Source organism: Emydura macquarii, unplaced genomic scaffold (genome assembly GCF_026122565.2).
Source record: "Emydura macquarii macquarii isolate MOO-44397 ecotype Brisbane River unplaced genomic scaffold, CSIRO-AGI_Emac_v2 contig_3517, whole genome shotgun sequence".
Taxonomy (NCBI): domain Eukaryota; kingdom Metazoa; phylum Chordata; order Testudines; family Chelidae; genus Emydura; species Emydura macquarii.
In genome coordinates this window covers 9,397,263-9,424,575 of record NW_027133654.1, presented here as the reverse complement: position 1 = coordinate 9,424,575, position 27,313 = coordinate 9,397,263, and the positions used below count along the sequence as shown (strand labels likewise).

General features: G+C 39.5%; 1 protein-coding gene across 1 annotated transcript in view; it reads right to left on the bottom strand.

Annotated features, from left to right (window-relative positions):
* Positions 1–388: 388 nt before the first annotated feature.
* Positions 389–27,313, bottom strand: part of THBS2 (thrombospondin 2) — a 48,835-nt gene continuing 21,910 nt past the window's right edge. Inside the window, exons 12-21 of the mRNA XM_067535984.1 lie at positions 27,021–27,239; positions 19,221–19,328; positions 17,929–18,088; positions 15,925–16,043; positions 13,287–13,521; positions 9,524–9,751; positions 8,548–8,819; positions 6,562–6,659; positions 4,894–5,033; positions 389–2,612 (exon numbers count right to left, since the gene is read on the bottom strand). Of these exons, the coding sequence (XP_067392085.1) occupies positions 2,605–2,612; positions 4,894–5,033; positions 6,562–6,659; positions 8,548–8,819; positions 9,524–9,751; positions 13,287–13,521; positions 15,925–16,043; positions 17,929–18,088; positions 19,221–19,328; positions 27,021–27,239 (1,587 nt within the window). The 3' untranslated portion in view covers positions 389–2,604. The remainder of the gene's footprint in view (positions 2,613–4,893; positions 5,034–6,561; positions 6,660–8,547; positions 8,820–9,523; positions 9,752–13,286; positions 13,522–15,924; positions 16,044–17,928; positions 18,089–19,220; positions 19,329–27,020; positions 27,240–27,313) is intronic.

The window sequence follows — 27,313 nt, the reverse complement described above, 5'->3', positions numbered from 1 at the left end:
CAATTACACTGGCCAAGATCCAGGGCAGAAACCTGTGCATTTGTCTGACAATGACAAGAAGCAGGAGTGAATTTTTCAATTATAGTGTCATAAATAAAATAACTTTGGGTGGTTCACCAAGAGATTAAGAGACTCAAGTGGAATTATGACTCTTGTCAATGAGACCAGGAAGCCCACTGTTTCCATCCTTAAAATACATTAAGTGATTTGTAATTAACCAACACATCTGCTTGAGATGAAATGATTTATAACCAAGCAACAGGTTTGTTTCGGTACCAGAGAGTTTCAGGGGATTGTACTTCTTTCTTTTTTTAAGAAACATTTTAACTATAAAAAAGGTAAAGAGATTTTTTTTTTATAAAAACCTTTTTACAGTTTATTTCCTATCATTAATTGTTAAAGTATAAAAAATGATGATCTGACTAAATGAAGCAGGATATTAAATGGTGAATTTTGTCTGTGTAAACAAATAAATAATTATTTACAATCTTTGGCAAAACAAACTGAAGTTTCATTGAGCTCATTCTCTAGCTCTTTCTCTCTCTCGCTCTCTCTCTCTGACACGCACACACACACACACACACTCTTGCAAAGGAAAAAAGAAAAAGGAAAAAGAAAGTCATCATAAATAATTTACATAGAATAGGAAAATTATGGTACAATCTAAATATTAACATCTTCCTTCCCACATTGATGTCTTGCTTTCACAAAACAAAAAACCCTACACGTCCATCACAATTATTACATTTAATGAAGTCTCCCCCCCCTTCTCATTGGGACTTGGGGATACAATTTGAAACACCAAAAGTAGGAATTGCAACAAACTCAAAACCCTCATAAGGAGGATTTAAAAAAAAAAAGTTTGTTAATATGAAGAGACTATAAAATGTGCAATAAAGCCCCAAACTGTGAATTCTTTCTAATGAATATAGCAGTAAAATCTAGTTAAGAGGAAAAAAGAGCTGAGTCAACATTTGGCTCAACATGCCCAATAATAAGGCAAGAGATACTGTATTATTCCCTTAGTAAACCTCATCTGTGATTAAAATTACACCAGCAAGAGATTTTTGTGAACAAAGCTCATACATCGTAAACAAAACAAAAAAATGTTAAATACTTGCATACTACTGTATAACTGAATAACTGCTGTATCTGGTTAGAATAAACACTGGTATCCCTTTGGCATTTTTTTTTTTAAGTTCTATATACAGCAGACAGGTAACAATACAAAATACTAACATTTGGATAACAGTATATATATATTAAGGTTCCAGTTATAAATTCCTCATTATTATTTATTTAATCATGTGCTACTTTAGAGCATGCTAGATTGTAATTACAGAAAACCACATGTTTAAACAAGTGTGCACATTGCTTCAAAGATATCTATATGTTGTGATATGCTTTTTTAACAGCCTGGTCTAGAATTATTTGTTAATAATATATTACTAATGCACTGTATGACATGCTTTAAAAATAAATTATCAGAGAAGGTAGCTGTATGTGTAATCATGATAAATATTAACAAAATATTTCTAACTGGAACCTTAATTTCCAAATTAGGTAATGGTAGCGTTGCTACCTTTTCATAATCCTAGATCAGGATTCAGGATGTCAAAGTGCTTTTTTGCAGCAGAGGTGGGAAAGTGGTTCAGGTTCAACTTATTCCGGATGGTCATGGAATATGTTTAGTACGAGGGAATGCAAAACAAGATGTACACTGGCCAACTGGAAATGATTTGATAAAAGCCATGGTGAGGGCCTTAAGTGCTTAACTGAATTGCTATGTTTTGTTATGTTGAAGTTTAAGTTCTGGTTCAGCTGTATTTGTCTTGATTTAAATCCATACAAATAACATGGATTGGTATTTCTAATTAGACGTTATTAGAAACTAAAAATCTGAAGTTTCAGCAACCTCTAATCTTAAAAGGTATTTCTGAAGAGTTAGTAAAAGCATCCTTATCAGCTGAAAGATTTTTTTTGCATCAAGCCATCTTCATATTATGTGGCCTTCACTTTATTCTCCAATGGCTTCTTCATAATTAGGATACATATTGTTGGTGTGGTCCCTTTGTTGCTTTGCTGAAATTAGGCTCAGAGGTTTTGTGTTACTGAGGTCCAGCCCTGATCGGAGCAAGGGAAGTGTCAACCCTAGGCATAAAAAAGTGGTTTTAACACTTCTTTTCTCACTTAGTTTAAGACAATGGATGATACTCATCCCCTTTTTCTCCATATATATATAAATACATTAAGTAATTACACTTTATATGTAAACGTCATTCCTTTGTAAAAAACAAACAAACAAACAAACATGTCTTGCTAAATTTTCACTCTACAAAAATGTTCTAATGTATCAATCTGCTTTTGCTTCAGTGGTGGGTTGGACGCTCGCATTTAGGTCCCATTAGTCCTAGTTTTCAGAAGGCACTTGAGCGCAGAATTGGCTGAGCCACTCTTGGCAGCAGGGAGGTACAAGGTAAGTTGAACAGAAGGCTGGAGGAGGAGGAGGTACACAGAAAGAGAAGTTGGGAGTACCAGGATGTACTGAGGTGTCTAGGTTGCACAGCATCTACAGTACTTTGCTGGTAATGCAGCAACCATAGCTCAGAAATCTAAAGTAAAAGAGAAATGGATATTAATTGGTGTGGAGGCATATTTGGTTTGGACTACAGTAAAAATGAAACTAGAGCTCGGAAGCAGCCTAAATACTACAAGATTACTTTTTCTGCTCTGAGTTCATTTTCTTATAAAAGTGAAAACATAATACTATTTAAAAACACTGTGGATGGTTTCATTATATTTTTTTTTTAATTTGGAGAATGCATGAATTGCCATCATTAGAGATTTTAAAGAACAGGTTAGACAAACAGCTGTCAGAAATGGTCTAGTTATCGCTTAGTCCTGCCTTGAGTACAGGGGACTGGACTAGATGACCTATTGAGGTCCCTTCCAGTCCTACGCTTTTATAATTCTATGATTCTATATAAAAGATAATTGAAAATATCTATTGAATCCTTAATGCCTCCTTAAAGAAGGGCTACCCATAAATTTGCAATGCATGTGTAATCCACTGTGGAATACATGTTACAAGCCCTGCTCTGATCAACAGAGGACGAGTTGTTACATCTCCCAGCTAGATGGCATTGGCTTTTTAGCTCAAGCTGTAGCAGTTCACGCTTGTAGCTCTAGAGATCCCTGCTTCAACTTTGTGTGTCAGCATTAAGGTGGCCATCATACATGCAACACACACTAATAAGATGGATATACACACACAGTTCCAAATGAACATCTCACAGAATCACAGAATATTAGAGTTGGAAGGGATCTCAGGAGGTCATCCAGACCAACCTCCTGCTCAAAGCAGGACTAACCTCAGCTAAATCATCCCAGCCAGGGCTTTGTCAAGCCACAGCTTAAAAACCTCTAAAGATGGAGAGTCCACCACCTCCCTAGGTAACCCATTCCAGAGCTTCACCGCCCTCCTAGTGAAAAACTTTTTCCTAATGTCCAACCTAGACCTCCCCCACCGCAACTTGAGACCATTGCTCTTTGTTCTGTCATCTACTACCATTGAGAACAGCCTAGCTCCATCCTCCTTGGAAACCCCTTTCAGGTAGTTAAAGGCTGCTATCAAATCCCCCCTCATGTTTCTCTTCTGCAGACTAAACAAGCCTAGTTCCCTCAGTCTCTCCTCATAAGTCTTGTGCTCCAGTCCCCTAATCATTTTTGTTGCCCTCCGCTGGACTCTCTCCAACTTATCCGCATCCTTTTTGTAGTGGGGGGGGGGGGCCCAAAACTGGACACAATACTCCAAATGCGGCCTCACCAATGCCAAATAGATGAGAATAATCACTCCCCTCGATCTGCTGGCAATGCTCCTACTAATGCAGCCCAGTATGTTATTAGCCTTCTTGGCAACTAGGGCACACTGCTGACTCATATCCAGCTTCTTATCCACTGTAACCCCCAGGTCCTTTTCTGCAGAACTGCTGCCTAGCTTGTCGGTCCCCAGTCTGTAGCTGTGCATGGGATTCTTCCGTCCTAAGTGGAGGACTCTGCACTTGTCTTTGTTGAACCTCATCAGATTTCTTTTGTCTCAATCCTCCAATTTGTCTAGGTCACTCTGTATCCTATCCCTACCTTCCAGGGTATCTACCATTCCCCCTACCTTAGTGTCATCTGCAAACTTGCTGAAGGTCCAATCCACCCCATCCTCCAGATCATTAATGAAGATGTTGAACAAAATCAGCCCCAGGACCGACTCCTGGGGCACTGTGCTTGTGACCGGCTGCCAGCTAGACATGGAGCCATTGGTCACTACCCGTTGAGCCCTATGATCTAGCCATACATTTTATAGTCAATTCATCCGACCTATTCTTCTTTAACTTGCTTTATCTCCTTCAGATAATTTTATCTTCTTTTTCAGGCAGATTATATTAAACATCTGTTTTTGGTTATTCAGATTTACATTCAGACTGGTGGGATCCAAACTATTTTAATGAATCAGTGTCTAAATTATGCTGTGGTCCCTTAAGGCTTTGGAACATACCATCTGGCTTTCACTTATTGCTATATGTTGTACAGTCATGCCCTGATTCAGGAAAGCAGTTAAGCACATGCTTAAATACAGTAGTTTCAGGACAGCATGTTGATCAACACAAAATAAACTCCCCCTTGTTTTATTCATACTTAAGAATTGATTAGGTTATTACAGAATGATTGACAGATTTCCATTCAACAACTGGATGATACTTTCTATTTCCATCTTTTCTCCCTAGTGCATACGTTTTACATGCATTGGCTTTTTCCAAATAATTCTGTTTATCTGGGAGATTGAAGTAATCAGGACATAAATAAAACTTTCATACTTTCCTAGTTCACTGAAAAACTAACCTCTGCATTCATATTTGAGGTCCGAGAAGTAGACCATTTCTTGAGAGAAGACAAAAAGACCTAATCGTCCACCAGTGTAGGTCTTATCATAGATTGGCCCAGAGTCTGCCATGACCTGTTTTCCTTCATATACTAAAACTCTGTAAAGAAAAACATATTTAAATTAGTATAGTGAATCAACAGAACATTCCAAGGTTAAGATATGTAATAATGGCTGTCAGGTGATGATATGATGTTGAATTGTAACACCAGGTACCAGGCAGTACAACTTCATTACATGGGTCATTCCTTTGCTATCCCTCCCCTCAGTCTGACTGGTAGCCATGGCACATTCATTGGAAGCTCCAGTGTTGTTCCATGAGTAATTTCATGCACACCTTCTGCAAAGAATTTCCCAATTCCTTGTGTTAGTCAAAGAACCATCGAACTGTAGAAATGGAGAACTGGAAGGGACCTCAGGGGGTCATCTAGTCCAGTCCCCTGCAGTGAGGCACTTCTGGACTGTCAAGAAGGAGTGTATTTACTTAATGTTGGTTAGCCACATGCCTCTTTATGCTCAGAGTTTAGCTTGAGATATAGACACATCATTTCATTGACTCATGGTAAGTCTGTTGCTTCCTCACAAATAAATATACTTTAATGACTATTCAGAACCTAGTACATTTTTCTTTTTGCTATTAGAATTCCCAATAGAATGAAGGAGCACAAGGGCCATCGGACCACCTGCCACATTCGATTAGGGCAATGGGTCCTCTAGTGCAGTATCTTGTCTCTGACAATGGCCAGTACCAGCTGCTTCAGAGGAAAGTGCAAGAAACACCACAGTGAGCACACAATGGTGGAATAACCTGCCCATTACAGAAGTATCTTTCTAACCCTTGTCAGTCAGTGTTTGGCTTATGCTTTAAAACAGGATGGCTTATATCACATAGATAAACTGTTTTTTATTCTTTCTAATGTGTCCCCAAATCCTTTCTTCTCCAAACATCTTGCAGCAAAACAAAAGTGAACTAGTCCTGCTGAGTCATGGGCTATTCAGTTCTAAAGAGACAAGAGATCATTTCCCCAATAAAAATGTAATATACCCTTACAGTATTTACTGCGGGTTAAAAATTATGTGCACTGTCAATCCTCATGTTTAAAAGGCATCAGATAATCAGTTGGGGTCAGGAAAAGATAGCCTTCATAATGTAATACAAGGCAGTGCATTTTTATGTGCATTACAGTGGTGTTTACAGATGCTTCTGGAGTACCTGGACCATGAACTGTTGGCCTGTTCCACTACGGCATTCCTAAGTTCCTAGTTAATTTCATTCATTTAAATTCCATAGGGGAAAAATGTCAGGCTTTAATCCACTTTGAGTATTGTTTTGTAATTATTTTTCTTGGTTACTTTACAAAACAATTATTTAGTAAGAATTCAAGATATTTTTATTTAATAATATTTAGTTTATGTAAATACTGAACAGTCCTGATGAAATTGAATAAATTGGATGAGGTGGTGATGGGAAGGATGGAGAAGTTATTTAAAATCTTATAAAATGTCCCAGAAATAGAGAGATGTGCTGCAATTCACTGGAATTAATAAACAAGCCATTAAAAACACTACATCATTAGAAGCAAAAGCTATATTCCGAGGACATTTTTATGTATTGAAATGCCTCTTACTTTATTAATCCTGTTTTAGGCCTGTGAATCAATTGCCACCTGTAGGCAGTGTAATCTTTCCAGCCAACATTCTTGGGGTCATGCCACAAGGTACGCACCTATGGTAGGAATACAAATGCCTCATTAGAAACAATCTGCACTACAGCAACTGGATATCTGATCACAGCCTATTTTGTTTGCATCAAACTAAAAATCACTTTAAAATTTACTGGTACTGAACTACATTCCTCCCACACTCTGGTCACCTATATTAAGTACCATGAAAATTGCCATCTTCAGTTATACATCAATTACTCTCAAACATGTAGATTAATTCATACTTTCAGGGAGTTTAAGGCCAGAAGGGACCATTAAAGCTTCTAGTCTGACCTTCTATATATCACAGGCCATTAAATTTCACCCAGTTACCTCTGTATTGAGCCCAATAACTTGTGTTTGGCTAAAGAATATATTCCAGAAAGGCATCCAATCTTGATCTGAGGATATTAAGAGATGAAGAATCCACCACTTTCTTTGGTACTTTGTTGCACCCTTACTGTCAAAAAATTATACCTAATTTCTAATTCGAATTGGTCTGGCTTCAACTTCTAGCCATTGGTTATTGATATGCTTTTCTCTACCAGATTAAAGAGTCCTTTTAGTGCCTAGTATTTTCCCCCCATGAAGGTATTTAGACACTGTTATCAAGTCACCTCTTAATCTTCTTTTTGATCAATTAAACACATTGAGCTCCTTAAACCTTTCCCTATGAGGTATTTTATTTAGTGCTCGAATAACTTTTTAGCTCTTTTCTTCTCTCTCTGATTTTTTAGCATCCTTTTTAAAATTTGGACATTAGAACTGGATGCAGCCTTCCAGGACTGGTTTCACCAATGCTGTATACAGATATAACCTCCCTTCTCCTACTATTCCCCCATTTATACATCCAAGGATCACATTAGCCCTTTTTGTCACACCAGCACATTAAGAGCTCATGTTCAGTTGCTTGTTCACTATGACCCCTAAATCCTTTTCAAAGTCACTGCTTTCCAGTTTCCATTCCGTAGGAATGGCCTTCATTTCTTGTTTGAATGGCACAATTTATCAAGCGATCCAAATTGCACTGTATGACTGCAATGTCTTCATCAGATCACACTGTATGGCTGGCATGACTTTATTTACCACTCTGGTAAGCTTTGTGCCATCCAAAATTGTCATCAGCAGTAATTTTATATTTACTTCCAGATCACTGATGAAAATGTTGGAAATTGATGAAAAAGTACAAGGAAGGCAAAAGGCAGTGGAGACCTGGGAATATACCTATGTGGGTAGCTCCACTGAAAGAAATTGGACTAATCACCTGAGTAAGTGCTACCGCAGGACTGGCCCAATATTTATTGTATGTTGTTTCAAATCTCTGTCACAATAAAACTCTCAAGGAAGGCCCAGGCCCTGAAATGAACTGCATGCAGTTAGATTCCTGTTTTTTGTGTGGAACCGCATTGAAATTTTCTTTGGGTCACAAAGTTCATCATGTGAAGTTATTGCAAGACCAGGACCTACATGAGAGTTCTTGGCAAACTTTCTCAACACAGCCATGTTCGGAAATATAAACATCAAATATATGTGATGCCCCAAATGTGGGCATTTAAACTGCCATCTGAAGAGAATAAGGGCCATGAAGGGGTTCTAGAGGTAGTGTAACATCAGTGCTATCTCCAAGCTGAAAGAATCATCTGTACTCCTCATCTTGTGATTTTTCAAGTTCCTTTTAACTACTTTGCACATTCTCTTTTATATATATGTATACTTTCAATTTCTTTGAAACACAGGACAAATAACAACAAAACCATCTAAAAAGACTGGCAATTTTATCCAAAAATTAAAATAACATTAAAATTAAATACTGAGCCCCATTGCCCTTTTTTAATTGGTAATTGATTTTTGTGGCAGCCCCTCTTTACAACATTGGTCATCCCCCATGGCTTGAAGACTTGATTCTCTTACCTGTCCAGGTGTGTTTCCTGTGTGCCACAGAGCATTTCTCAAGTGCTCACCAGTGCCAGTTGTGGAGTTCACTACTTTGAGTGACACCCCTGAATAACCATAAGCCCTGGTGGGCTTGTCCTCCCAGTAGGTCTGGGTGACTTGCTTCCACATCAGGACATAAAATCGACTGCTGGACTGATAGCCAAACACAAAGCCAGCATAATCGTCATCACGGTCTGTATTAACGTAGAATGTGCCACTGAAGTCAACAGCGCTGAACTCGTCAAAACCTGGCAGAGGATGAAAGATGCAAGATATTCAGTTCTTCCACGTGGTGCAAATTCAGAATGCTTGACTGTAGATTGGCCTAGCATATAGCAGCTGACAGTCCAAAATGAAATAAAATAAAGTAGCTCAACAGTCTTTTTTCTCATTTTGATCCTTATTCATATACAACCTCATTACAGAGTGCTTATTTTTCATCAACTGAGCAGAGAGTTGTACCAACAGCAATTGGAAAAAATTCTGACACGTATATACATGCATGCACCCGCAGACACTCAGGATGTATATTCCGATTTCAGTAAATGAACAAATCCATGCTATGTTGAGCTTCTCTATGAAAAGAAATCCAAAGAAAAAACAAGATTATTCAGTTGTTTGATCTGCTCTATAAATGACAACAGAAGTGTGATCTAGTGGCTTGAACTCTCATGTCACCATAAAAACCCCAAGAGTTCTAATCCGAGTTCTGATAGTGACTCTGTGTATCTTAAACTTTGTATCTTAGTTTCCCTATCTGTAAAAGAGGAATAATTATACTTACCTACCTCACAGGGTTGAAGAGAATGTTATAATTAACTTTTGTAAAGTGTTGTAAAGATAAACAGCACTATATCGGTTCCAAGGTCTAGGGCTGTGTATTATTCTGGATGTGTTTCAGCGAGCACTGCTCCAAAGAATCCAGCTAATTCTTTTCTCTTTTGATACTCACCTACAGCTATGCCAGGATCAGAATTGGCAGTCTGCACCAGTTCTTTGCCCTGGTGGCGAATAACCCAGTTGGGGTCAATTTGAGCTGTTCCCTTTGGATCCAGATGGACCATCTGGAACTTTCTGAAGTCAGTTTCACTTATGTCAATATTTTCAGGGCACACATCATAAATATCTGGGATACTGTCATTGTCAAAATCATCTTTGCAGATATCACCTCTGCCGTCACCTACAAACAGAACATATACACAGGCACAAATTGTTAGCATTTTGTACCTCTCTCCTTCTTTATTTATGTAAGTTAACAGCTGTTCACAGAAAAAATAAATGAAACTTTGTAAAGATAATGAAATCTTCATGTTTCTCACTTCCACATTAATTGCTCCAAGCATTTTCATAAGCCTCACTATCTCTTCTAAAAGACTATAGGAAATGCTAGTGGGAAAGGACAGCTGCCATGTTTGACCCTAGAGATGGTTGAATAATCTCTACAAATCCAGGACCAAAATCATTTTTGATGCAACTTGACCATAGTCAATGGAATTACAACAGGGATGAATTTGGCACCCAATTTGTATAGTGCTTTCAAAGCTTTGGGGATGGTTAATAATGATTATATCACATTTTTGGTTTGCTTTAGCACAGCTGTAGATGCAAGTTCACATTAGTCATACCTGAGCTGCAAATGAATTCAAATAACATTGGCCAAGGAAAAGAATTATTAAAATCCTAACCTGCAAGTCCCTGTGTGCTATTAGTCTTATATTTTTTGCTTTTTAAAACTCCATTTTATCAGTGTGTGTCACAAGATGCCTTCAGCAACATTCTGCCATGAGTATTCAAGATTGTGGGCACATATTTTTGTCACATCTGTATGAAATGGAGGTGGGGTAACAGTAAACCATGTAAAAAAGCTATAGGTTACTCATTCTTTTATTTATGGATAGAATAGATTGCACTACCAAAAAAAAAGAAGCAATGTTAGGGTATGTCTATACTGACAGCGGCAAAGTCGCCACTGCCAGATCGATCTTTCTGGATTGATTGAGCTGTCAGCGTAGACCCGCTCAATCGATCAGGAAGTTGACTGAGTAAAACCACCCCCTCAAGTAGCGCAGCGCAGTGAAGACGGCGCACAGAAGGGAAGCACAGCAGTCGACGGGAGTTACACAAGCTACTCTGAATAGTTTGCATAACTCCCGTCGACTGCCGCCGAATCTCCAGGTAAGTGTAGACCAGGGCTAAAGCTAAGGGAAAAACATTACACCTCTAGAACCTTGGAATGTGACTATAATCAGAATGACCAAAATCCAAGGCCTTAATATGGCACCTGTGGCAGATTTAAGAAAATATGCAGGTCAGCTGAGAAAGAGCATGTCATTCACTAGTATTGGGTTTTGGATTTAATGAGATACTTACAATGTGATCTGAAAATTAAGGCAAGATAGAGCAGAAGCATGCTAGAGAACCTAAAAATACAAGTCTGAATAGCTTGGCTACAGAAAGTGGGCGATCTATGGCCCAGTCCCTTTACTGTCCTCCGCATTTTAAAAAATGATAGTAAAAACCTCTCCCTTTTTAACAGTTGTACAATGTTGAAACCAGTAGGTTTGGTTTGGGTTGGACTGGCAGTGTAGTGAAGGGAGGCAACTGGGAAAGACTCATTGTCAACGCTACTCAATGGCTACTGCTGTAAAAGTTGAACAATTAGATCATCTGTTTTGGTTCTTATGCAAGTGAGACTTTTTTATTGTAAATTGTGTGTGAGTGTTGTAGGGACATAGGAATTACCACACTGGAAGAGACCAGTAGTCCATGAGTGTACCATCCTGCCACCAACAATGACTTATATCAGATGCTTCAGAAGCAGATGTAAAATTTCTGAAGTGCACTTGATCACCATTGTATTCTTCAAGCATAGGCTTTCCGAGGAAAAGAAGGAGAATGAACCTTGGGAAACAACCAAAGACTCAGAGACTTTCTGCAATTCAGGTTGGTGGGAAAATGGTTCCACATTCCACTGACTTTCAGTCAGCCAAGTAGAACTCCAAATTCTGACCAGCTGTGCACTCTTGCACTTGTTTATCTTAACACTTAAGATAAAAACTATGCATTTCCAGCTTTATTCCCTTTGCCAATATCAAAGAAGCAATTCTTGAATCCATATGAGGATTTTAATTATTCAGTGCATATGTTGCTGAACTTCCCAGTGGCCCTGACTGCTGACAGAATTGATTTTGTTTCAAACGATATTGAAAGCATTTGAACAACCAGCCATGTCCACAAATTCTATTAATTTAAAATTGTGTGGTTCACATACTTTAAGAGCACCTGGACATCTTTTGATTTTAGTTATAGTCTGGCTTTTGCCAAGTTGAGCAAGATTTCTTCTGCCATTCATGATGATGAAGAGCACATCAACCTGACTACTGATTCTGTGGGATAGTCTTCACGGAAGTGCATTCACACACACACTGGCCTAGATCTCCCTATCCCAGTTGAACTGAGCTTGGTAAATGTCCAGGAGGGGAAAAAGCTTGCTTTGACAGAACTATGCTGCCCAAATCTTCAGGCTAGTCTTGGTCTAAAGTGGTCCTGATAGAAGTTGGAGCAGATTCAGGGCCATTTCAGAGATTGGAAGGGCATAGATTGTTTCAGTCATTCTCTCTTTGCCCTAACCATGCCCCCCTTACAGCAGGAGACTGGGAGGAGAGGTGGTATAGGAACTGCTACTGCTGTTCTATACCACCCAAGGATTTCCTAGTGAAGGTAGAATCCTCAGGGGGCTATAACTATCAGCTATACAATGCACAGTAACCAGAGCAGCGGCCAAGACCTGGTCCACTTAAATGTATCATCTTTGTGAACTTATGAGCTAAATTTTGCTTTCAATTACACCAGCATCAATGTGGAATAACTCCAGCAATTTCACTTACACTTGTGTAACTAAGAAATTGCTCATATTTATTTATTTTGTGGGTTGTTACTCATAGATATGTCAAATGTAGATAGCATTTTTTATCCTAAAGGATCACAAAATGTTTTATATGTTATGTATATTAATAACATTTCATTGACCACTGAACTGCAACCATCTATGGGGTAGACCATTATAGCTGTTTAACAGCGACCAGGAATACAGCACAATTCAGGACAAGAAATGAAGGAAAATACCACATCCATTTATACATATGTACCTAGTACATATGATCAATGCATACCTAAAGCTTTTCCTCTGTGAAACAACTATGAGTAGAGTTGGTTGGAAAATGGTAAGTATTTTCCACATATGCTTACAAACAAATGAGTATTTTTCATTTTTTTAATTTTGTGGAATATTTTGGTTCTTTCAATAAAAAACAAAAGGCGAATACCAAATTTTTCAACTGTGTTGGTTTTCAAAAAACCAAAAAGTTTTTTAAATAAAAAATGTTCTAATTTAATATTTCATAAAAAAAATAGTATTTTAAAAGGGAACAAACATTTTCCCAGAAAATTTGTTTTCTTTAAAAAACAATCAAATTTTTAATCAAAGTTATATATGTTTGACCAGCTCTAGTTTGATTCCTTTAATGCATTAATACAAGTTCAGACATGGCATAAGCAGGGACTACTCCACTAAGGTCAGTGGTGTAAGGCCTGCTACCTATGGGTTCAGTTTGGTCTGGAAAGTCTGGGAAAAAATATCTTCATTATTGGTCTATACATGCAGCAGTTCTTCATATTCTTAGAACTAAATCAAACCCACACTACTTGGTTCTTACCATCAGAGTCCTTCTGGTCAGGGTTGAACATGAGCCGGCAATTGTCCCTGTCATCAGGAACGCCATCGTTGTCATCATCGGAATCACATGCATCCCCTTTGCCATCCTTATCATGGTCAGCCTGGTTAGAATTGGAGATGTAGGGGCAGTTATCTTGGTTGTTCTGGTGACCATCTTCATCTATGTCCTCATTGTTGTCACACTGGTCACCAACCAGGTCATTGTCCATGTCAGTCTACAGAAAAAACAGGCAACAAAATTGGAATCTTTATTGTTACAAAACACCAAATATAGATGACATGTTTCCTTATTCTCTATATTTCTCTTCCAGTAACTTCCTGGAGAGATGCTGTATTGTGGTGACAAATTTCCATGAAACAGAAATGTAATAAAATGTGAATTTTTTTACGCTAATATGAGGAATGTCAATGAATATTTTACTGAAATTCTGGCTAACATTTTCCTACATGTCTCTTAGTTCACATTCATTGGTTGGAACCTACTGGTCCTAAATCACAGGTCTGATACTTCCCCTTTGCACTGCTGGAACTTGGTCATCTCTAGCCCACAGGGAATACCCTTGATGTAAAGGAGTTCTGTTGGCATCATCAGATATGTCTACACTGCAGTTAAAAACCTGTGGCTGGACCGTGCCAGCTGACACAGGCTCATAGGGATTGAGCTAACGGGCTGTTTAACTGCAGTGTAGACGTTCGGGTTCAGGCTGGAGTCCAGGCCCTAGGAACCTCTCACCTCAGAGGGCATGAGCCAGCTGAGGTTTTTAATTGCAGTGTAGACATACCCATAGAGTCTTCACTGTCCTCATCATAAGAGTTGTGCCAGTGGTGTGGCCAGGGCAGGAGGTTTACCTAGAGTGCCACTGCATTCTGGTAATTCTTTGTTGCCCCATAGACCCCTTGTGGCCAAGGAAAACCAAGTGAAGTTCCAAACAGACCTGAGGGTGTTCTAACTTGCAGTGGGAGCCAAATTATTCTCCATATGGTCCAAGAATACAGGGAGTGCAAAGGTGGAGTTAAAGACATCTTTGCCCCAGTTCGCTCAGGCTCTGCACAGAGCAGCACTTGGCCAGATCTGAAAATCAGAGCTGTTGTTTTTCATATATGAGCAAGTTTAATGTCTACTTTGAAGACGGGTTATTTAAAATAAAATTTTAAAGGTCCAAAAGAAGAATGGACAATTCAGATCTAACTCTTCAGTGCTAAAGCCAGCTGTTTGGGGTTTGACTGAAACTGTTGTAATGATTTAAAAATCTGAGATGGACACTAGAGTATTCATTAGATTAATTGCAGGACAAAAATCTGATGTAATAATTTAATAAAACATAGTGCAATGTGGTAAAATTCTTCCCTTGAACATAATTAACATTGCAAGCACAAAATATATGCATATATGATATCATACACTTCAGCTGGCCTGAGACTCCCTCATGAGAATAAATTCCCTCATATTATTAAAGTCTGTGAAAGCTGTGCGACTCTCATATGAACTGTTTTGCCTAGGCAAGGTTCTTAAGGTATGAGTGATTGCTATTGATCTCAGTGAGGTTTAATTATTATAAGCCCTGAGGTGAAGCTACGTGCAATATTTTTGCATAATTATAAATTCCAGAACATTTGCCTGAACCAAGGCAATATTCAGTGTTAGATCATTGAAAACTTGCAAAATTATCTGTAATAACTTTTGCTTTCAGTTCATACCAGAAACTACAATTTACTATGAATATCGTAGAAGAACTGTTCATATATTATGCTGCCAATCAGGGCAGGTTTTTTTTCATGTAAATTGGGTGGATTGCAGGTAGAAGAGAATTAGCATATCATTGGCATTATGGGCCTTTATGTTTCATGTGGTATTGAAAAATGGGCAAAATAAAGTCTTTCCCAAGCATTGATAAGTGTCTTTTGTGAAGGAAAGGGCATGAGTTTCCTACCCAGTTATGAATAACTGTCACTGAAAGCAAGAGCAGTTACTCAATGGCCTGTATTAGGAGAAATGAGCCCCTCCAGTTCAGCCGTAAATTTAGGCAGGATTTTGCACTGGTGGTTTGTGGGATATCAGACTTTTAAAAATCACATCATTCAAATGATTCTGTATCCTGTGATAATAGAAGAGCTTCCTGGCCTTTTACCTTGCCAGTCTGTACTGTATCTCCCACACCAGCACATAGCAAGCAGCTAGCTAAAGATCATAAAGGAAAACAAGGTGTCTAATGGATAGGGCAATGGACTGAGAGTCAGGAGACCTGGACTCTATTTCTAGTTCTTTTGTTGATCTGACGTGTGTCCTTGGGCAAGTCAATTAGCCTCTGTCACTATTTTCCTTCCCACCTCTTGTCTATTTAGGTGATATGGTCTCTGAGGCAGGGACTGTCCTTTATTATGTGTATCTACAGTGCCTCGCTCAATGGGGCCCCAATTTTGGTAGAGGTCTCTATGCATGACTGTAATGCAAATCATAATAATAAATGAGTTTAGTTCCTTAAACATTTTCTCTCTTTCATTCGCTCCTATTTTGAAGTCAGCATTAATACAATTGGTTAGAAGGTTATTTTCAGATTTTCCACATCAACAGCAAATCCCCCCATCCATCCCTCCTCACAAATGTATTTAGTGTTTACCTGGTCAGGATTGTGCACCAATGGACAGTTATCACAATGATCACCTACTCCATCCCCATCTGTATCTCTCTGGTCAGTGTTGTAAACGTAAGGACAGTTATCTCGTTCATTAAAAATATCTGTGAGGGTAAAAAAAAATAATGTGACTGAAGCAGACAAGACACCTAGCATGGCTGGTTCACATACAGTAAGATATGCCATTGCAGAGGCCAGACCCCATTTAAATTCTTCTGAAGCCCTATTTTGAGGACTTAAGTGGCTCTTCAGAGTTTCATAGCCCTATGCTGATCCTCTGTCTGAAGTGAGTTTTATTCATGGCACATTTTATTTCCTGTTCCATTAAAGCTGATTCCATTTTACTGTACTACAACATCACAATAATAAATGAAACAGCCACTGAGGAATGGGTATAATTTCATATTGTGGGCCAAGTCCTGCTTTCCTTACTAATGTAAAAACTCCCATATATATTTCAATGGAAGTTTTGCTTATATAAGGACTGCATGGGCACCGAAGAATTTGGCCTTTTACATTTGTGAGCCTAAAGAAAATGTGTATTGTTAAAAAAGTAGAAACAAATATTTTCATTTTAAATTATGTGGATTTTTATTGCTTAGAGTTGGAACTACCTACTCAGAATTTTTGAGTAATGCTCTGCAATAAATACTATATCACAATGGATTCCTGAGGAATTCTATATAATAGTGTGTTGCATAAGCATATGCTTTAATGCTAAATGAGCTCATCTTATTATAACATGTATATCATTAATTGTTTTACAGTGTTGCCAGATATTCAACAGACACTCTTGCCTCTCATTTGGCAATACAATTGTCCTCTCCCTCCAAAATTATATCATGATGACAAAAAAAAGTTAAGATAATGTTGGCACGAGTGCCTGGAGATGACACTAGGATCTTATCTTCAATTATATGGTTTCTGGAGCTTTATGTAAAATTTGAAATACAATGTCTCAGCCAAAGATTCAGGGTTATGCTTTTTGCTCATTGCATATGCAGAAATCTCATGAGCTCTAATAAGAACCTGATGCTGAGAGTGATGGGAGAACTTTAAAAGGTTCAGAGATTCAATTCAGATAAGCATCCAAAAGTTGCACGATTATTGAAGCAAATCCAAGACCAGACATTTTTTCTACTATTTCTAACACTTCTGGGTTTCAACCATGCTAGAAATGCTTCAAGAACAAGCTGTCTAAGGACATTTCAATGTTTTTGCTTCCATTTCAGGCTAAAACCAGGACCAGAGAGACGCATGTACAAATAAGCAAAATAAAATTATCTAATCTTTTTCAAAACTCAGAAGATGTTTGAGTTTGGATTGGTTTGAGCTTTGTATGACTATCCAGGCCAATTTTGATTTTCTCTGGCCCCAAATAATATCGTCTAGATATTGCTTTAACACTGTTGATATCTTTTTTTTTCTTCTCTAGTATCCAAACAGGAAACAAAAGTATCGTATTGTATCCTGATTATTTTAGAGTCAGAAAGAAATTCTTCTCCTCCTCTGAGGGCATATTTGCAAGGGCCTTAGGATGGGCTGGGAATGTGTGATTTACCTAGAACATTGGACAGGGATTATCTATTACATTCATGTGGGTACATTTCACATTATTTTCACATAAGATTTGAGGATTTCAGTAACACAGCCAGAGGTTATGGGCCTATTACAGAAATCGGTGGGTGAGGTTCTGTGGCCTGCGATGTGCAGGAGGTCAAACTAGATGATCATGATCGTGCCTTCTGGCCTTAAATTTTATGCATCTATAACCAATGTTTTGTGTTCGCTTCAGAGCATAGGGATTGGTGGACCTTGGTCTTCCCTTTCTTTTTCTATATTTCTGACTGTAAAATATAAGATGGAAATAATTTTATATTATGCATGACTGCAACCAGCCCATGCATTAACCATAAGGCAAAGTATTAGGTCTGGAATAGTAACTAATTCTGAACCGATTGCTATGTGGTTTAGCAAACAAGAACATACCATCACCGTCAATATCCACAGCACACGAGTCACCCTCTCCATTATTATCAGTGTCAATCTGAGCAGGGTTGTGCACATAAGGGCAATTATCACAACGGTCACCAACTTCATCCTTGTCATAATCAAACTGACGGGGGTTGAACAGAAGAGGGCAATTGTCCTAGTGAACAGATGCAAAGTATTTAACAATATAAATCACAGCTGGTTTGAGGCATTACTTCATTTTATCAAGAAGTATCTTCTCGCCCTCCCATCCCCCATATTCAATTTAGGCAGAAATGAAAGTGAAAATGAAGTGAAGACATCTAAATTGATGTACAAGTGTGCCTTCCACTGATTATCTTAGCCCTACCCCTTTTGTAGTTACTTGCACCTATGCAAAGTGGGTGCAAACTGCTAAATCAGATTAGTAGGCATATTACACCCATGTTGTAAAACTGAAAATGACTGTCTAATGTGAAAGGCAGTGGAGTATCAGGCCTAATGTATGTGTGTGGAGAGGAGACTAGGTCTCATAAAACCTTAAGAGAAGTGACTGTAGAATACTTTGAACTATTTTATTGTTGTGCAAGCACTCTCTGTTAAGACAAATTATTGTCCTAATGCAACAGCCAGACTTCACTAGTAACATATTTTGGGCGTTGTAGGAAAAGATATAAAGGAAAGGCAAAATATGTTCTATTTTATCAAATATCGTCATATGGTAACAAAACATAAATGTGGCTGAGAGAAGAATACTCACTTCCGTGTCACCTAACTGGACAATTTAACTGATGGCAACAATTTCTGTAACTGCACATGCAAAATAATTTTATTGATCAAATGCTTGTTCAATTTTTTTTGTTAAAATTTCCAAATATGGACCATATGGGTCAGATCCAAAACATGAAGGCACACAACAGACTTTCCCTTTGGTTGTTACTTTCTCCCCAATGCAGACAAAGCAATCAAATGTCATTTTTTTATTTAAAACAGAGGACCACCTTCTGCTGTAGTCAATACACCGAAACCCTAAGATGATGCCACAGAGCACACAGCACAGCACAGGATAGGGTGGAGATTTAAAAGGAGCATCAGATTCCCTTTGCATTCCTGCAATCCTAGTCTGCTCTGCATCAGGCTGCACCCCGCCACACAAAGTAATTGAGAGAAGACAGGGCAGTTCAAAGCTGCTCTAATGCAACTGAGGATCTGAGCCACACAATCCTTATTATTCTTTTCTTTTAAGAGAGCTGCATTAAAATGATAAAATACTTTTTTTTTTAAATCAACCATTAAATAAAACATCTTACTTTGTCATCCTCTACCCCATCGTTGTCATCATCTTCATCACAGGCATCACCTTTGCCATCTTTATCAAAGTCTTCCTGTCCAGAATTAGGCAGATGGGGGCAGTTATCCTGTCCAGAAAATCAGAAAATCAATACATTATTTTTATGTTATGTCACAGGCTTGTAACAATGACTTACATGGGCTTGAAAATTATATAGTCCACAAGAGGCTATAAAACACATAACTGAGAAAATCGGTCACAAGTACTTTTTAAAGACTTTTATTTTTGTTGCCAAAAATATTAGTTCATCCAGTTTTCATGCTGTAAAATACATTAAATGAAGTTACAAATTAATCCATTCCCCTTATTTTCTTATATTAGAAGGAATGTTTTGAGTATATTTTAACTGAGATCATCTGAAAGGGAAAACACACATACACACAGTGTTATCTCTTTATGGCCAACTCATGAAGTAGCTTTGAAGATTACATCATAAAGTGACCAACTTTGGCTGCCTTTAACCAGAAGAATGAAGATGAAAGCTAAAAGGATGATCTTCAGATGTAATCAGTAATACAGAAAGTTAATGCAACAAAGACATAGACGCAGAGCTGTAGTTTTGAGACATATGTGTCCTTTTGCACTGTTAGGCCTGGTCTACACTACAAACTTAGGTCAATGGAAGCCACCTTACATTGATCTAATAATGTATGTGTCTACACTACCAGGTCCCTTCCACCAACCTAACTTGCCTGTAACGTCAACTTAATTATTCAACTTCCATGAGAGGTGTAGAACTTAAATCAATGTTGATGGGTCAACAGAAAGACAGTGTAGACACAATGTTATGTAAGTCAACTGAACTGGCCTTCAGGAAGTGTCCCACAATGCTCTGCTGTGACCACTCTGGAGATAATTTTCAACTACACTACACAGCAGCCAGGTACACAGGAAGCTGCCCCTCCTCTGTGAAAGCCCCAGAAAATTTTGAATTCCCTTTTTCTGCTTGCCAGCACAGCTGATCATGGCAACTCAACACCTCAAACGTGCTCCAGCCTGGAGAACACAAGAGGTGGTGGATCTTATTGGTCTGTCAGGAGAAAAGTCTATGCAGGCACAGCTCTGATCCAACCGAAGAAATATAGACATCTATGAAAAGATCACGTGGGGCATGGCGGAGAAGGGCTACACCAGAGACACGCAGCAGTGCCACATGAAAATCAAAGAACTTTGGCAGGCATACCAGAAGACAAGGGAGGTGAACAGTAGTTCTGGTTTTGCACCACAAGCATGCTGCTTCCAGAATGAGCTGCATGCGATTCTCGGCGATGACCCCACCACTACCCCCCAAATGCAGCATGGATACCTCCCAGGAGTCTGAGTCCAAGGCCACCTCAGACAACAACAGGGAGGAAATTCTGGATGAGGAAGAAGGAGGAGGAGGAGAATGGGAGACAGTCGAGCGGGGGATCCATTCTCCCCGAGAGCTGGGAGCTATTTTTAACCCTGGAGCAGTCCAGCCGCATGTTAGCCAAGTGTGATGCCAGAGAAGGCATCTCTGGTGAGTATGCAAATCCAATAAAACTTCAGGGGTTACATGCTCTTATATTTTATGTGCAATATAAATTAAAAGTGAGGTGCAGTGGGTATCTGCTTCACAGTGGCAGCTCCAGCTATGTAGAGGGTGCCCTCTGGAAAAGATTGTTTATATGCAGAGGGATGGCCCGGGAATCCTCCATGGAAAGGGCCAGGAAACTTTCACGGAGGTACTCTGCAAACCTTTGCAGAAGTTTTCTGGGGAGGGCTGCCTTATTTTTTCCACCATGGTAGGACATGTTCCCATGGCACTCCAGTATTAACTCTGCTGGCATCATTGCAGTACACAGCATAAGCTTCAGGCCTTTACAAAGACGCTTGCAGCATCTGCTCCCTTGCCGCCTGCGTTACCCTCAGGCAACTAATATCAAATAGGGTTATCTAGGGGAGACGGTGGAAGTTTTAATTACAAGTGCTCATACCGCAAACAATAGAGCATGTGATCCCCCATCCAAGGTGATTTCCGAATCCCTCAACCATGATTTCCCTAACATGTCGGTGGTTTAGTTGGCAGAGATCAGCACTGATGTCAGAATCTCCAAGTCCAGGGCGATTACTACCAGAAGTATTAAGGGAAGTGGGGGGTGGGCTGCCTGTGTTTTCTCATGGCCACAAATTCCCCCCAACCCTTTGGAGCCATCTTGGACAAACACTGCAATTTGGTAGCCTTAATGCTGGTCCCTGGTCTCAAAGCAATGTCCATGTTGCTGGGGGAGAGGCAACAGGGGAGAGGATGACATCGTCCACCTGCCCACCTGTGCTCTCAACTCAAGTTTCCCACTAGTTCCAGCACAAGTGCCATCACCCATGCCACTGGGTCATACTCACCATGGTCAGAACAGCAAACCGGTTCACTGAATAGCTAGGAATTCTGATTATGTTCTGGCTTGTACTTGAGTGTAATAAGGGGAGTGTTTTTCAAATAGCAGCCTTGCACTAGACCCGGGGTATGCACTGACAATGGTTGCCTTGTGCTTTGCATGACTTACAGTGGAAAGCTTGGCTTTCAGCACATCCTGCTCACTGATGGAGAGATTTTCACAGATTAGAAGGCAGAAAAAGAGAACATGTGATGACATGTTCACGAGATAATGAATGCCACTGGAACAGCAGACATGGAGCTAAGAGCCTGGAGGGTCCATTGTCTGGAAACTGGACATTGACATGGAAAGCATCCAGGAGTGTGAGCATGCTGTGCAGAATGAAATGCTGTGGATTATGAAGGGCCAATCAGATATGTTGAGGCATCTGGTTGGGCTTCCAAAAACACAGCTTGAGGGTAGAGTCCCTCTGCAGCCCCAGCAGAATGGCCAGCAAGCATTGCCCTGTTCCCAATACTCCCCCAAAAGTTACAGGAGGCCAGGGAGGGAAGATGCAGTATCCCTTCCACTCCACACCAGGGAAAGTCACTAAGAACAAAAGATAGCCATTTGAATACCTTTGATTGGCAAGACTTCTGTGCTTTCACAGACAAGCTGACTTGGTTTCTCCTCTCCCAATTTTATCATCCTGTTTGCCCAAGGTTAAATTATTTTCCTGTTCTTTCAGATTCTGTGTGTTTGTGCAATGATAGTCAATGCTTTGCGAATTAAATACTCTTTATTTATTCCAGCCATGGGAGGGAGGGAAGGTACAGGGAAGCCGATGCAATGGACGGGAAGGTATGGGAAGGCACATCGCAGATAAGCGGCACACATGACTGTGACTCATTACTGAAATGGGGTTTCAAAGCCTCCCGGAGACACAGCGCTCCTTGCTGGGCTCTTCTTATTGCCCTGCTATCTGGCTGCTCAAAATTAGCTGCCTACCTATCCACCTCAATGCCCCACTCTGGTAGAAACTTCTATCCCTTTGCCTTGCAGACATTATGGAGCACGCAGCATGCAGCGATAACAATGAGGATATTGTTTTCACTGAGGTCTAACCTAGTAAGCAAACTGTGCCAGCGACGCTTTAAACATCCAAAGGCACATTCCACCTCCATTCTGCAATTGCTCAGCCTATTGTTGAACTGCTCCTTACTGCTGTCCCAGAGGTGGGTGTATGGCTTCATGACCTATGGGAGTAAGAGGTAGGCTGGGTCTCCCAGAATAATTATTGGCATTTAATCATCATCAATGGTTATTTTGCATTCTGGAAAGAAAGTCCCTGATTGCAGCTTTCTGAACTGACTTTTGTTCCTAAAGATACACACATCACGCACCTTTCCTGACCATCCCACGCTGATGTCAGTGAAAAGCCCCCTGTGATCCACCAGCACTTGAAACACCATTGAAAAGTATCACTTTCAGTTTATGTACTCTTTGGCAAGGTGGCCTGTTACCAAGATAGGGACATGCATGCCATCTATTGCCCCACTGTAGTTAGGGAACCCCATCATGGCAAAATCATCCACTATATCCAGCCCAGAGTCACTACCCTCATTAGCAGAAGTCAATTAATGTCCCTGCATACTTGGATCACAAAAGCTCCCACAGTGGATTTACTGAATTGACTCCCCTCTGATCAGTAGCAGCCTGGCATTGCAAGCTTCCACAGAGAGATCTCCACTCACTTCTCCACTGCCAGAGCAGGTCTCATTTTAGTGTTGCTGCGCTTTAGTGCTAGGGAAAGCTCTGCCCAAAGTTCCTGGAAAGCAGCCTTCCACATTCGAAAGTTCTGCAGCCACTTCTCATCATCCCATAACTACATAACGATGCAATCTCACCAGTCAGTGCTTGTTTCCCGGGACCAGAAACAGCGCTCCACTGTAGTCAGCTGCTGCACGACTGCCAGCAGCAATCAGGAACTGTTTCATTCTATGGCTTGTAGCAGGGCTGCTTGAATGACATCTCAGTGTTCCACATTACAGCTCCTGTCTCAGCTCTGGAAATACTGTAGGATAAGGTGTGAGGTGTAATGCTCACAACCAGAGTGCACAGCTGAGCAGGGTCCATGCTTCTTGGGCTATGGCGTATGCACAGCTAAGACTGGCTTTTGAAAAAAGGCGTAAAAAAGCATGGGTTGTTGGCTGTTGATATCAGGGGAGAGAGGGAGAAAGGAACCTGCACCATGGGAGGCTGAAGACATGATCCCATTCCCCCTGAGACAATGTTTTGGTCCCATGAGGTTTTGCAAGCCCTTTCTAAAAACCCCTGGGGCCAGTTGCACAGTGGGATAACTACCCACAGTGCACTACTCTATCAATTGATGCAAGCACTGCTAGGGAGGACACACTCCACCAACACAATGAGCGTAATGTGGACACGCCCAACTGACTTAATTACCGCGGCAGCTGGATGTCAACTTAAATTACGTCGACTTAACTTTGGAGTGTAGGCATGCTCTTAGATCCCAAGACTTTTGAAAATAAAAGACAAATTTATCCTTTTCTATTTTGTATTGAAGATCAGAATGGAGGAAAGGGTGATTATTCCAAGTGACCATCTTTCTGGAGTAGGCAAAAAAAGAAGTGCAGCATTTTCAAAAACTGCAATTCAGAAAAGCAATTACTCTGATTAACACGTGGAAGCAAATTCTGCTCTCATTTACACTCATAGAATCCTGTTTAATTCTGTGGGGTTGCATGAGTGTACCCCAATGGTATCACAATGGTGCAAAGAAGAGCAAAAACAGGCAACTGAAGGACGCAATTACCTAATATCTCTCATGAATTACTCCACATGGACTTTCTAAATTGGAAATATAAAAGATTGAAACAATGAGCCAACATTTTAACTGCTATTTTCTCTTAAAATAGCATAGTTTATGGAGACATAGATTCCAAGGTCAGAAGGGACCATTTTGATGATCTAGTCTGACCTCCTGTATAGCACAGGCCATAGAACTTCCCCAAAATAATTCTAAGAGCATAGCTTTTAGAAAACATCTAATCTTGATTTAGAAATTGTCAGTGATGGAGAATCTCTCATGATTCTTGATCAATTGTTCCAATGGTTAATTACTCTCACCGTTAAAAATGTATGCCTTACATTGGGTCATAATTCTGCCTTGGCATAAAGAAAGAATGAGAATATAAAAAGCCACTCAAATTGTTGTCTATTTCCTAAATCAAAACATTGTCTGAGATTATAAATTGTTCTCATTGCTATTTTCACTTATTATCACCTTTCCACTTCTGCTTGGAACCAAGATTGGACATGTCAAAACTCTGCAGAAATATTGTTCTGATATTACTTATATTTGTGTCCAGGATCAGAAAAAGAAATGTTGAAATCTCAGGGAAAGATCTATTCTCATGAGATTTCCAGCCCAATTTTTCTAGCTCAAGAGATTCTGTTAATTTAGATAAACTCAGGAAAAAGCATTATAGTTTTGGGGTGATTATCAAAACCAGAACGAACCTTCAAACTGTTAGGACACCTTTTTAATATGTATATGATCCCTGAATGCCTGACCCAATGTTAGCATCAGAAGTATCATATGTAGGATAATGTTTCATTTTTCAGTACAGGAATTCTGGAGGAAAAAAATGTCTATACATGAAAACTTTGAGAGAATTAAAAGTAAATTTAAATTCAAAATATTAATTTTATTTAGACAATGTTATTTTTCTATCACTTTCACATGGTAGGGGAAGGATTTTTTTTTATAAAATTATTTTTTTTAGAAATTTTTTTTAGAATTTTTTTTTAGAAAATTATTAAACTAGAATTTCTAATAAGTGCCATTAACTGAGAATATTTTCTATTTTTAAATAGACCTTTAAAATCAAACATTTGTTTCTATTAAATTAATATATGACTTACAGAAAGACAGGACTGAACCTTTGGGAACAACCTCCTCTAAATGTGTTCAACATGTTATGTTCTTAATAAAAGCGGATCTTTTGTGTTGCATCTTGAGTCAACATGTTGCATGTCCTGATGACAGGAACCAAAAAGAATATATGAACTGCAAATGCTGAATTGGCCAGATCTACAATGAGCAGACAGCAGGCAGCGTGAGAAAGTTCAGCATCTGAGATTAGTGCTCAGTAAGGGTCTATCTAATATTTCCTTTCTGTTGATAAGGCACTGGCCCAAATTCATTCCTGGTGTAATGCCATTGACTTCAATGTGGTTACACCTGGATGACTTTTTGCCCAGTTTAACACTCTTAGCTCAAACTCTGTTAGTCTCTGTGTAGTTATTCATTTGTTTGCCTATTACACTAGTTCAGAACTTGACAAGGTTCTTCTTGGTTTTGTTGCCACTGCCAGGAAATTAGAAGAGGATGCCATTGCTAAGGACAAGTTAGTTACCTTCTCAAATAAATTAAGTGCCTATGATTTTTAATACGGGGTAGAGCCAGATATCTAAGAAGGTCATCTTTAGAACTGAAAAAGAGCTATCAAAAGAAAACAGTGCCATCCGTAGGCCTATGCAACCAATGTAGTTGCATAAAGACTAATTCAGCAAAGTGCTTAAGCGCATACTTAACTGTAAGCATGTCAATAGTGCAGTGACTTCAGTGGGACTGCTCAAGTGCTTAAAGTAGAGTGCATGCTTAAGTACCTTTCTGAGCTGAAGTCAGATTCACCCAGGATCCCAAACACACCTATCCTAACCCCCATCTAACCTTTCTCTACTACCTCAACAGTCCTGCTCCATCTGCCATTCAACCAGCAATACCAGAGAATTATAATCCTACAGGCTTCTTTGCTGTTGGGTGATGTGTGCCAGGTCACAAATGGGGATGGTGCCCCACACTTCTGGCATAATACCCCTTAGAACCTGCATTCTATTGTAAACATTATTAATATTTGACTACCAGTACACAAGCTCCTGCTGAATCTTGGTGACTGCATAGTTTCAGTCTTCTTAGACAACTCTTTAGAGAACAGCTTATCAGTCAAGTAATACTTGAGTGATTCTCAAATGATGGTCCATGGAATTCTTTCTAGTGGTCTCCAAGAAGACATCTCAGAACAGAAAAAGATTACTGCTATGAAAGGGAGGGGTCTGACAGTTTTGGGAGAAGAAGTGATCCAGATGAGATCCCTCTTTTTCCTATGAAGTGTCTTACAGAATAGGATAATTGAGAGCCAGTGAAAAACAGGATTCCATTAAGGTATAAGTGTATATACATTCTGTACTATCTCATAGAAAGAGTGGGTACCTTAAAAGTGAAGGCTGCATAGAAACCATCACCAGTTTTATACTGAAAACAAGTATCCTTAGTTATTTTAACAAAAGAAAATTGGTTGTGACATAGTGACTTTTGATTGCTCTTTCTTGCTTACCTTCATGCAGTGGTAAGTAGCATTGGCAGCGCAGACCAGGTTACTATTGGGCCAGCCATCCAGATCAGAATCTTCACCACAGATGAGTCCATCACCAGCATATCCTGTTCTACATTCACACTTATACATAGGGTCACTGAAATGACCCAGGTAGATGCACTCTGCAGATTTGTGGCAGTTGTGTGTCATATCTAAGCATGGATTTTCAGGTTCACACACCTACAAGAACAGATCATAGTCATTCAAACTTAATGACATCAGTAGGAGCACTTTCGAAAATGAGGCCCATTATT